The following is a 12,399-nucleotide window of genomic DNA, read 5'->3' on the forward strand; positions in this document are numbered from 1 at the left end:
TTGCTTAAGCCAGCCTTAGATTTTCAAAATAGAGCTTAAGTAAGGCTTAGTCTTTGTTAGGATATAGTTCTGGGATTTGCTCAAGTAACTTGGTCATTTGTTGGAAGAAAGTTACTAAGGCTAAATTTTAAGATACCATCAGTGATCCTCTAGAAATCCTGTTATTCCAATTTCTGTTCTGTTCATATCCTGGCTCCACCTGGGCTTGTAGGGTGTCTTTGTTAGGAACTCTATTTATTTTGCATTTTCTAACATTATTTATATACACATCATGAGGTGCCATTCAGGATCTCAGGACATCAGGAGATATTATACTTTTGTCAGGTAACTTTTCGTTTTTTCCTCTTTTAAAAGGTCAGATACAAAATAAATGCTCAAATAAATTTTTGGAACCTTTTAATATCTATCTTTAAATGAGCTTTGTGCACTTTTGCCTTCTGCCAACCATGCACACAACCAGCATACGGGAAACTATTGTTAGAAGCATTAACATTCAATATTTCAGCTTACTCTTCTACTTCTTACCTCTTGCTTCTGCTTGGAGTTTATAGATCTCCCAGCCCTCGTTCTCCTTGGATTATATAATGCAGTGTATCAGTGCCATGCATGGCACCGTAGTTACCTCAGCATTTCCATTATAACTTTCTGTTTTGAGGGATTTATAAGCTAGCAGTAAAAATGTCTTTATTGGCAAAACCTGAAAAAACAGTTTCTGGTCATTTAAAAAGAAAGCAAAATGAAACCATCCTTTTTTCCTTCTTTTCCTGGCAACCATTTAGCATGGTATTTGCAGGATCTCCCGAACAGCAAACGTGAAGAAGGCTATTCAGTATGCAGCCAATTTTAAATGTAATAATACTTTCTCTTTTTATATCTTTCAAAAATGCATGTCATCCAGCCTTTGGGCTGATGATGTCATTGCCTGTTTGCCAGCCTTTCTGGAACCGGCAGCGGTCGGCCTTTGGGGCCTCAGGGAGGTGCGGCTTGGGCTGTGTTTTCCTTTCCTTGCAACATGGATGAGTTCTGCAGTGTTCTAAAATAAGTATTTATCCCTCTTGGTTCACTAAAGTCTAATGACTTACTGTCTCCTTTCGTGTCACAGAGCTACAGATTTATCACAATTGAAAAAAAAAAAAAAAAAGAAAAAGACAAAACACATTGGATATATATGAATATCTAGAATATTATTAATAAAAACAAATTTGAAAAGGATAATAAATCTCATGTTGTAATGGGTAAGTGATTTGCTGTTAGAGAAGAGGCTGTCAAGGGACCTGTGGGTGAGTTACACTCTGCCAATCACTAGGGATTCCTGTGTTTTCCTTAGGAAGATCTAGTCATTCTTAGAAATGTGCTGCTGAACCAGATACACTTCCAGTTCTATCAGCCAGGGCAGTTCTCTTTCCCTGGCTTCGGGCCAAAGGAATGTAAAATGCAGAGTGGATTCTAAGAAACATGGTAGCCTGCTCCAGTTTGTGAGATGAATTACTTTTACTGCCTTTAAGTTAAGCAGTCAGCTTTAAAGGCATCTTTACAATTACATATCCACTGATTAAAACAGAGAAAAAGCCTTTTATCCCTAGTAGGTGACATGCAGGCTGGTTGTATGCCCAAGTTCTGGATGTGGAGCTGACTAACTCCATTTTTCCCATCTGAAATCAAATTTTGTTGTGCACTAAATACTCTTTCTCCAGTTGCTGTTACATTTCAGGCCTGAAGTAATTCTTTCTGTTACATGCAAATTCCTGTCTCAATCATTGTACACAGTAGCATACAGCAGTGACAAGAAACTCCTTTTTGACCCAATTTCGCTGTACTTCATGGTTGTCCATGCCATTTGTGTCATTTTGTGCCAGTAATTTTACTGGTTTAATTTTCTTGTGGGCCATTTTTGCTCAGGATGGATCTCCGTTCCCTCGGAACAACCTTGGAGTTTTAAATATCCAGCCATTCTCCTGTGTCCCAGCAAGTTTTTTTTCCTTACAATCTTTTAACATCATTCTTGTGCTTGAGATGGGAGGAAAACATCCTACAACACTAAAAAAATATATATGCATATAGTGTTAGGGGGATTCAGATTTTCAGGTGTGAAACTCTGTATCACCAGTTGGAGAGGGAGAAAAAAGAAAAAAAAAAAAAACAAAGTCAAAGCTGACAAGTACTGTTTCATATTAACATCTATTCTCAATGAAGAGGTAAAAATCAAAGCCCCTGTGTGTGAGGCAGGGTTAGTGAACTGCCAGTGATTCTCCCAGCAACTGACACAAAGGAATCTGTGAGTATCAAAGCTGAGGCAGCAAGCTTAGTGTCAGCTCTTGCCTAGGGAGTAGAAGAAAACATCACTTTGTCTCTGCTTTCACTGCTTAAACACACACATCATTCACTAGTAACCATTTACTCTGCTGTCAAAACTGTTTCAAGAGAGTGCTACATTTGATTAATAGTAAAATGCATGCATGCAAAAAAAAAGTATGCCTCCCCTGAGGTACTCGTTTTAGAGATTTTTTGCATGTACTTCTTAATTTTTCCATGCCATAAATATGCCTGTAATACTCCAAGAGTACTGTGTTGCTTGTTGTAAAGTCCTTTTTATTTAGAAAGCCTAGTGCACTAACCCTAATTCTAGTTAATGCCCTTTCTCATTGAGGCATGTTACAGCATCCTCAGACTCTCGTGCTGAAGAAAAAGTGACCAGCACAAACGTGTGTAGCACATGATTCATAGTGCTTCTCTCCAAATTGTCCAGTGGGTAATTGCAGTACAAAAACCAGAGAAACAGATGTAGACCCTAAACCTTGGCTGTAAATTTTTGTTTTATGATTATGGGTTTCAAATGTGCTATGTCACACTGACAAATATACAGTAACACCAAAGGAAATAGATTTCTGACTTGAACTTTTGCTTTTTATTTCGCTTATGGCTAAGAATATGTTTATTGTAAAGTTTCTGCCATTGCAGTCTGAGAGAAAGCAGATCAAAGCGGTGATGCGAAATCATGATTTCTTTGCATGGATAAAAGGGAAGATATCAGAGCGAAGTTTCCTGCTTGCTGCACCTCCGTATGAGCTGGGTAGACATTTAAAATATGTGGCATTACTTAAAGTTTCATTACATTTGAATTAGAGGGCTATTAGTTATCACAATAATTGTGGTTAGTCCTGATCTCAATTAGGAAATACCCACCGCTTTATGAGGGTAGGTTTTCCTGATACTCCGTTTAAAAAAACCGCAAGTATCATGCTATTTCAAAGTGAAATACGAGATACATCAATTACCGTATTGTAGAAAGAGCATGTGAGCAAATGATGAGACTATTTGAAGAATTCATTAATTACATGTGGTTTTTGTAATAAGTGTAAGCATTAGCACAACTATTATTCGTAATAAAACATGATGAGCTACCTGGCTCATTTAGATACGGTGTGAAAAAGCAATCTTTTTCAATTCGAATGCAGCTATGCGTGACTTCCTGACGCTTACTTTCAGAAGTTGCCAGTCTACGTTTTGCAGCAAAACGGGCAGGTTTTATTTGTAAATTCGGTTTGAGAAGACTGGGAATGGAATAAACAGAAAAGCGAATTTCTGTTTGTATGATTTCATTTATTTTAACTCACACGGGCAATATGTTTTTCTTGGCTTCAGCTTAAACTGTTCCAAGAGCCCTGGTCTGCACAAAATGCTATTTTCTCTCTAAATCAGAGACTGACAAAACATACTGTGTTTTGTATGATCCCTTCAAGTTATTTTTGTGATGACGCACTGCATATTCCAAACTTCTCGTGCATGCTGTATCATTTGGTTAGAAAATGCTGCCTTCTAATTTAGCTCTGTTACTCAAAACAAACCAAATTGCAGCAATATAGCCAGCTGAGATTGTAGCGGAAATTTAACCACTTTTTTACTTGTCATTTTGCTACTGAGAATTCTGCTTGCTGAGCTGAAATGGTTTAAACAAGCTTTTCCTAAAAGATGACTTTTTTTTTGGATAAACATGTGCTGTGCATAATTTTCAGATTACTGAGTGTCAGGGACTTCATCGGCTTGAGGACTTTCCAGCACGGGGGAGGACATCCTGACAAACTTAGAAAGTCCTTAAAAACACAGTGTTAAATGGCAGTTTTGTCGCTCTTCTACCTAGAGGGAAGGTGGAAAGAGATGCTGCCTGCTGCAGGGACAGCTAGAGTTCTGCCATCCTAGGGGAAAAAAAAAATGTTAAGAAAGCTTTTGTTTTTATCTCTACCAGATTACAACAGGTCTTTCTCTAGCTGCTTGTTTGCAATATGGATGTATCAGTTTCAAGGGAGCAAGTGTGTGGGGGTCGTCTTTGTTTTTTATTTAAATTCTTGAACCTTTGTGAAAAGTTTTGTTAATACAATCTACAGGCATTGTCACAGTGCTCTCAGTTCATCAAAGGACTTTTTGTAGGGAGGACATCACATCCATTAAACTGGTTGCACAGGTCCCAGAGTGAATCTCTCTCCAGTATTTCTTTACAGTCCTCAATTGTGTGCTTTTGCCCTGAACAGTGTCCCCTGCTCTGCCAGGCTCCGATTTTGGGATTTGAGAAAACATGCAGTAATGGAGTGTTTCATTTTCCAGTTTTCCAACCTGAGCTAGCTTTTGATTTTGTTGAAATGCTGAGAAGCCACACAAGTGACTGGAGGGGAGAAGGGAGGGATGGCTGAAAGGCAGAGAAAGGAATCTTGCCTCTCCTGGAACCAGGCTCCTTTGTGCCTCTGGAAATCTCGCCCTGGGCTCCTCAGGGCTGTGCATGCTCACTCTGCCAGATACTTGGCACATTTGCTGAAAGTAAAAGCATACATGTGGTCATTTAGCTTGTGTCCCTTCCAGTGGGGCAGAGGGAGTGCTTCCAGGCTCCTCAGTGTTATTTTCCACTTTTAAAGTGTCTGTAGGAATAAGGTCTCGATGGAGTCTCTTTGGAAGCAAGACTTTGCAGAGGGTGATTATTTACAGAAGGTGGCTTTGTGCTGCCTTGATGCAAAGGATAGGCCAGAAAAGGACCATGCACACGGTGCTGGCTGAGGGTGGCCCTGGCAAGGCTGTGCAACCCATCATGGGGCCACAAGGGAGGGATGCCAGAAATGCTGCTGTGTCAGTGTTGGGGTGGGTCTCTAGCCACGAATTGAAGGCAGGGGTAGCCCTGTGCCTTCAAAATGTTGGTGAGGGATGACATAGCAGCCTCTGCAGTGCACGGGTGTGAGGGACAGCTGGGTGCTCTGCCTGGGGGCATCTGTGGTCTCCTCTTATCAATATCTGTGGGGAGCAGGATGAGAACCGGGTAGGTCCGGACCCCACAAAGAAGCCCATTGCCTTTTTCCCCTCTCACCCTCCTAGTAGCTGGGGCTCATTAGCTGTGTGAAAGCTGATACAGCCCCTCCGGGGCCAGGCGAGCCAGCCCTGCCCCTCTCAGCTAATCAGAGACAGGCAAGACCTGGGATGGCAGCAGCCAGGATGGGAGAGGAGGGAGTTGCCTCCTGTCCCGGGCTGGGCTGTGGTCTCACTGTTCTGGACTTACACTGGCATGCTGCAGGGACAAACCCCAGCCCAGTGGGCAAGCCTGGGAGCACCGAGCAGCGTGGCCCGGCTCCTTTGGAGTTGTAACACTCTGGTGCTTGTTTTGGGAGTGAGAAAAGGGCTGGTGAGGAGAGAAGGGGACCTGCAGACCCCACTATGGCAGGGTTGGGCACAGCAAGAGTAGGTCTGTGCCAGCCATCCCGCTGCGGGCGGCACCAAGTGGTGGTGCCTCTCCGGGGTGAGGCGGCTCCGTGCTGCCCCAAAGCTAGGGTGATGCCTGTGGCTGTGGCTCTGCTGCGGCAGCAGACGCCTGGGCGTTGCTCATGGGCTCTCCAGGGGAGCAAAGGAATGTGGCGGGGGGAGAAGGGAGCGGGGAGGGGGCACAGAAGTTTCAGCAAATTGAGCTGAGATGCGCAAACCCCCGCTCACAGCAACCGCCTAAAGCGGTGCTGTGCAAACAGCCTCCCAGCCAGCACAGGGCCTGTCTCTATTCCCGGCGTGATTCTCCTCCTCCTGATTTTTTTTTATTATTATTATTTTTAAATTTATTTATTTTTTCCTCGCCTCCCCCTCGCTCTTGCCAGCCCCAACAAAGCGGGGCGACCCGGGGAGGGCCGCGCTCGCCCTCACCGCCCGCTGCCTGCTCGCTGCCGGGCTGCTGGGAGTTTTTAAGCCGTGTGAGAATCCTGGGAGCTGGTGATGTCAGACGCCTGGGTCATTTGAAGGTTAGCAGCCTGGGAAGGGTTCACAGAAAGTTCACTCGCATATATTAGGCAATTCAATCTTTCATTCTGTGTGACACAAGTAGTAGGAAGTGAGCTGTTCAGAGGCAGAAGGATCTATTCATGGCTGAGGGGGATCCAGAGGTCTTACCGGAGCTGTTTCGACCCCGGGACTCGGCCGTTCGCGCTGCGCGAGGAGCTGCAGGCAGCCGGCAAGCGCCTGAGGAGCAGGACTGGTTCTAGAGAGATTTTGGGGGAGATTGAACGGAGCTAAAACTTGGAATGCGGCTTGCTTCCCCCCATCTTGCTGGATTGGCTGGGCAGCCTGGAAAATGGTAAATGATCATTTGGATCAATTACAGGCTTTTAGCTGTGTTGTCTGTCATAATTCATGATTCTGGTCTGGGAAAAAGACCAACAGCCTACGTGCCAAAAAAGGGGCAGAGTTTGATGGAGTTGGGTGTACTTTTATGTGCCATTTTCCTCCACACCTAGAGGAAAGCACTTTTGCAGGCATTCTGTACAGGGGGAATCATGTTTGACTGTATGGATGTTCTAGCAGTGAGCCCTGCTCAGATGCTGGATTTCTACACTGCGAGTCCGTCTTCCTGCATGCTCCAGGAGAAGGCTCTCAAAGCATGCTTCAGTGGATTGGCACAAACAGAGTGGCAACACCGGCACAGTGCTCAATGTAGGTCCCAACTGTTCTTTTTCCACTTTAAAGCAATTATTATTATTTGCATGTATGTAAAAAAAGTACTTTTAATTAAGTGCAGGGGTGATGAGGGGCGGGGGGATGGAGGGGGGGGGAGTTTTTTGTGCAGAATGTGCTTTGCAAGCCTTTTTTTCTCCTTTGGCCAGGAGGGAAAAAGAAAAGAAAGCGCTGAGCTGTTTTCTGTTTATCCCTTTCTTATGTAGTATATTGATCCTTGCAACAGTTCTGAAGCCAAGAAGGAACACATAAAATTGTAATATTATACAACACTTGTAAAACTCCAGCCAGGGAAGGATGGATTTACATAGCATCTCCGTAGTAGTTTTTTGTTGTTTCTTTTTTTCTTTGCTTCCTTAATCTAATTTTGCACCACGTTTGATAATCTGGATGCTTGTTGTCTTGAAGTGCATTTCTGCAGAGCAGCCAAGCAATTAAAATGCTGCTCTATGCAGTTCTTACAAAGCCATTGAATTGCACTGGGTAGGTGCCATTCCAAAAATCAGACAGTAGTTTTAAGTTCCTGAAGAAAAGGCAATATTTCTTTGTACTGACCTTGCTGCCACCTTTCTTCTTCACTTTGTTGCTCTAAGAAGTTGCTGTTTTGCTAGAAAACTACTCACTGTGAGCACCCTTTGAGTTTAACCATCAATTATTTCTATACCTTGAGATTCAGACAGTGTTACACCAGTAATGGAGAAAGAAGAGTTAGTGGTGGGACGGTTAAGAAAACATGTTACTATATTAGAGAGTCTTGATTTTGTGCTGAAATACATAGGTAGTAAACTGATAGTATTTTAACTCCACAATTTCAAGTTTGAGAAAGAAGTGCCAGAAAGCATCCCCTTATACTCTGCATAAAAGCTTGCAGGATGCTTCACTGCTCTGACGGTGATTTAGATAAATGACTTGGCTATCTATCAAAATGTTTTTAGCACGCTCTCAGGCACTCCAGTACACCATTAACTGTCTGATTGTTTGAAATTTTTGTTTTGCAGTGTGTTAAAAAGTTGCCTGGAATTAGAATAGTTCTCCCTCCAGCACAGTTAATCTGAAGGCAGGGGGGATGGGATCGAAAAATAAATTTAACAAATGGTCGATGAAGTAATGCGTTTTTCACTCTTCTCAAAAGTTTTCAGTCAGCAAATGACATTTGTGTGGGTTGAGTAAGGAAAACAGAACTGCAGAAATCAATGACTACCAGCCTACGACACTGCAAATATTTTGATGTCTTTACAATTAAAATTAGACTGTGAAGTTCAGCATGGGATGTTTATTTTCTCCACGCTGATCTCAAAATGCTTCAAACGAGATATGAAACAAAGCTCTTTCTTCAACATAATGTTACTCGCTCTGGGCGAACTTCAGTTTAGAGGGGGAAAAAACAAACAAACAGATTTTTCACTAAAAATGTGGGGGTTTTTTCTGCTATGGAAGGAACTTTCCTATAACTTTGGCAGCGATATCATGGAAACTCAGAATTAAACTTTCCTGAAGTAGGAGGAATAAGCTATCATAAAAAGCCTTCATTTGCAAAATAATCTTAAATAACTTCTGGTTAAAAAAATCTCCTGTTCATTCTCTTTTGTCTTGTTAATAACTAGAGGCACGATTCTTAAGAACAAAATATATGATGTTTGTTCTTGGACAAGTTAAACACGGGATTACGCTTATCGGAATGGAATGAGTGGTAAATATGTCATTTGCTTAGGGCCTGAGATAAGAGACAAGTGTTGATAACAGCAAAGTTTAGCTAGTCAGAGAAACTAATATTAACATGAGCAAATAGAAAACTACAAGGCAAATGCATTCAGGAATCCAGACTCCTAACTTTCTGAGGAATGGGATTAATCTTCACTGCATGGGAATCTGAAGTCAGGCTGAAACCTGAATTATAATCCGGTGACTGTAATTTGAACTGTGAAATTTAATGGTATGTGAATATGGAAAAGCAATTGAGTTAGAGTCTAAATGAAGAATTCTGTTTTATTTCTAGAGCAAGTGGTGATTTTAGTTTTGGAAAAATAGTAAGCACTTTATGCGTGTGGGTAAATATATGTACGCGGATTATAGAATAACAAAATTCTGTCAGTGTGTAAGGTTTGATGCTGTATCTCCTGAAAATGAGGTCAAAAACCAAAATTTTTTTGTGGTGAAGAAAACTTTCAGTGTTTTAAAGGTTGCTCCAGTAATTACAAATACAAAGATAACAATGGTTAATTTGAACTGAAGTGTTTCCTGATTCTCCCTTTTTATGAAGACCTCAGTGATTTAATGAAATGTAATCATAGCCAAATTTTGAAATTATTAGATGTGTAATAGGCTTTTTTGTTTTTCTTTGTCTAGTTTGTTGTTTTATTTTTGGCTCTCCCATAAAAGCAGTACACCTGCAGCCATAGCTTTAGGCCTGAGAAATATTGCTTTGATAGAGATGTGATTGCAGAGTAAAAGGTAAATGGTTGTTAAGGGAATAATACCTGAACAGTGCAGCCTCAGAACAGCCCAGCAACAATCCCAGCATCAAGGTTTCAGCTGAAATATTCGCAAAATTGGCTATCGCAGAGGTTAAGGCGGAACGCTGTGGGTCTCCAACTTCAGCACATCTTCAGGATGTTAATCCCGTTACAATTCACTAAGCCAGCACACTCCTGCAACATCACGAATTTTGTAGTCCACAAGGGTCTGCAAAGGGAAGCAGAGGGTAAGATGCAACCCAAACATGACCTTAACTTGTGTGGCATTTTTTCCCTCCCCCTGTGGGAGGAAAAGCATGCTACGGGTCTGCAACCCAAACGCTAGCCACTGTGTACTGTAAGACGTGCTACGAGCACACACAAATTGTATACATTTGTGTGCTCACACGTGTTTATATTTTATCTGATGCTTCTTACCTTGTTATAGGCTTAAAGAGAAGTTATTTATTTACAAAGGAAATTGTGGACTCAAGGATGACACTAGAACTGACTGTGGTTTTAATCATGAGTAATTCTCCTTTTCTCCTAAGATAAAAATCAGGTTGATATAATCAAATTAGCGGAGAACAGTTCTTAAGAGGACAAAAATGACTGGAGTTAAGATAGCAAGAATGATTAATTTATACTTCAAGACAGATGGAATTTTTTGTTCCCTTATTGTGTAGTAACAATTACAAAGAGAAAACAACTAACTTTTGGTGCAATGTGAGCTAACTCAGTAGTGCGGAAGTAGGAACAGGACAAGCCCTAAGAGGGAATGAGCTCTGCGAGGCAGAGAGATTTTCCTTCAGCCTTGGAAAGGCATTAAAAAAAAAAAAAGTCTTCATTAGTCTTCATTAATTAAAGAAGTGAAAAACAAATGAGAAGGCCCAAAGCCAGAATAAGTTTGCTTGGTAGTATGTAGTGTTTTAGCTGATACTATCATGAAATAGTACTACCTGCTGGGTTTTGCCACGTTTAGAAGAGTACACAGTATAAAAAAGGCGAAAGTTAGAAAGATGGCAACAGAGTGCGGCATGATGTGGGCACTCCTGGAGCATGCGGTTGTTGTTTGTGTCCTCTGGGAAGTGTTCATGGAGAGGTCTAGAAGGTATTAACTTCCAAAAAGTTTGTGAAGATGGAAATCCGCATGGCATGCCTTTTACTTCTGAATTCCGGATTATTGAGGCGTTTGGGTCGGGTTCATGTTCCCTGCAAGCACTGGGAGTACTGGAAACATCTGCGCTCAACAGAAGGAAAAAAAAAGTGCAGGACTTTTTCTTTCATCTTTCTGAATTTAAAAACAAACATTTTGAAGTAAGGGCTTGTAATCTGCATTCCCAGGTATCAAATTGCTGCAGGTGTGTTTGCTAGTGCCCAAAAGGCAAGATCTGTTTGAACCAGGTTATTTTCTTTAAAGTTCATGTATAAACTTTACACTGTAATCATTAGGAGCGATATGCTTAGGAATAGAGGTTTTATTTAATTTTTTGTACTTGTGGCTTAATGCCCTGAAATATGTGATGAGAAGTATTTGTTTCTGATCCTCTTCAATGCGCAGATTTTCTCACTCAAAACGTCACAGGGGGATATTTTTCTTCCAAATGAATTGAAATGAGAGCAACCGATCCTCTACGTAGGCTCTGATCTAGGTCGCCCGATTCATCTGCTGGCGCAGGAAAACTCTAATGGACGTACACTGCTGTCAAAAACTCCTGCAGATAAAAATGATGAGAGGCATTCGCTGGTGAAGCCGGGGTGGGATAAGCTTGGAGGAAAAGCAATGTATCTTTGGGTGACTCCCTGCTTGCCTAATGCGTCTGTGCAGTGAAGGTGTAACTTGTCAGAACAAAGCTAGCCTGCTGCAGCGCTGCCTCGCAGAGGTTACGCTGAAGTTAAGGAGTTGAAAGGGAGAGATAATGTTTCAGACGGCCAAGTTAGTCATCCTCACATCCAGCTAAATCCCCACTTACTGCTGAGCGCGCTTCCCAGAGCCGTGGGTTTGCTAAGTGTGCCAGTGTTGTGCCTGCACAGCTGCCAGGGCCACAGCCAGGCTGGGGGCTTTGCCTGGTTGTGTGTGGGGAGCCGGGCAGTCTGCTGGTGCAAGTTGGGCCCGCACGGTCCCCAGTGCTCTGATCTAATTCACGCACTGCCCCGCACACTGCTGAATCGCTGCAACTGTGCTGCGCAACCAGCGTTTGGGTTTGGGGGCCTGTTTGTGAAAGAGATGCCGTGCTGGAAAGGGCCGTGGCTGTCAGCCTGTCCCATTGAAACCTTAAAGGCGAGTGGGACTGCAATGAGTTCTCAGGTCCTCCTGGCCACGGGGGCTAGCACTGGAGCTTGTGTGAGTGGGGGACCCGTCCCTCACCCCTTCCCTGCTGTCTGCCCTGGCAAGGGATCCCACAGTGGGTGGCTCCCACCCCAATGAGGCAGCGGTGTGCAGCCCCACGAGGAAGGATATTGGTGGATGTATAAAATGGCCAAAGAACTTCAATAAATAGACTTTATCCTTCAGGATCCACGGATCCTGGCAGCGGCTGCAAGGGAGGGTGGGGCTGTACTTTTCCCCTTCCTGTACTTGGACACTTTTGATTATCCAGACTTTCTGGGACTGAGCAGGGCTGCCTAATAACAAAGCCTGCATAATATAATTACCTAAATAGGCCTATTGTCCTTTTCAAATTACTGCGTTGTGAAAACCTTAAACTTTATAACTGGAAATGTTACATGTAGCGCTTAGATAGCTAAATGGCTGTTGCAGGGAGAAGATCCCATTCCCTTGTTTCTCACTGCTGCGTGGTTGAGAAGCTGATTATCTGCCTGCCGCCTATTGATGTTTACTCCTTTTGGAAAGCAAATATTTTAGCCCCTTCTGGCAGGGTAAACTGCCAAAAGTAATAGGGCTGGAAATACAAAGCTATGATTGATTTCGACCTTTGCTCACGTGCACGAAGTCTGTCCCCATGCAGTGTGACCC

The 12,399-nt window shown here is 42.7% G+C and overlaps 1 protein-coding gene across 9 annotated transcripts in view; it reads left to right on the forward strand.

Moving 5' to 3' along the window:
• Positions 1 to 12,399, forward strand: part of RARB (retinoic acid receptor beta) — a 317,775-nt gene that overhangs the window by 220,267 nt on the left and 85,109 nt on the right. Inside the window, exon 1 of one of the 9 annotated variants that reach the window (XM_072327973.1) lies at positions 6,252 to 6,948. The exons of 7 other annotated variants lie outside the window; for them this stretch is intronic. In XM_072327973.1, coding sequence (XP_072184074.1) covers positions 6,792 to 6,948 — 157 coding nt within the window. In that variant the 5' untranslated portion in view covers positions 6,252 to 6,791. Of the gene's footprint in view, positions 1 to 6,251; positions 6,949 to 12,399 lie in introns of those variants that run through there. One more of the 9 variants, XM_072327976.1, reaches the window with a different exon arrangement.

Source organism: Excalfactoria chinensis, chromosome 2 (genome assembly GCF_039878825.1).
Source record: "Excalfactoria chinensis isolate bCotChi1 chromosome 2, bCotChi1.hap2, whole genome shotgun sequence".
NCBI classification, from domain to species: domain Eukaryota; kingdom Metazoa; phylum Chordata; class Aves; order Galliformes; family Phasianidae; genus Excalfactoria; species Excalfactoria chinensis.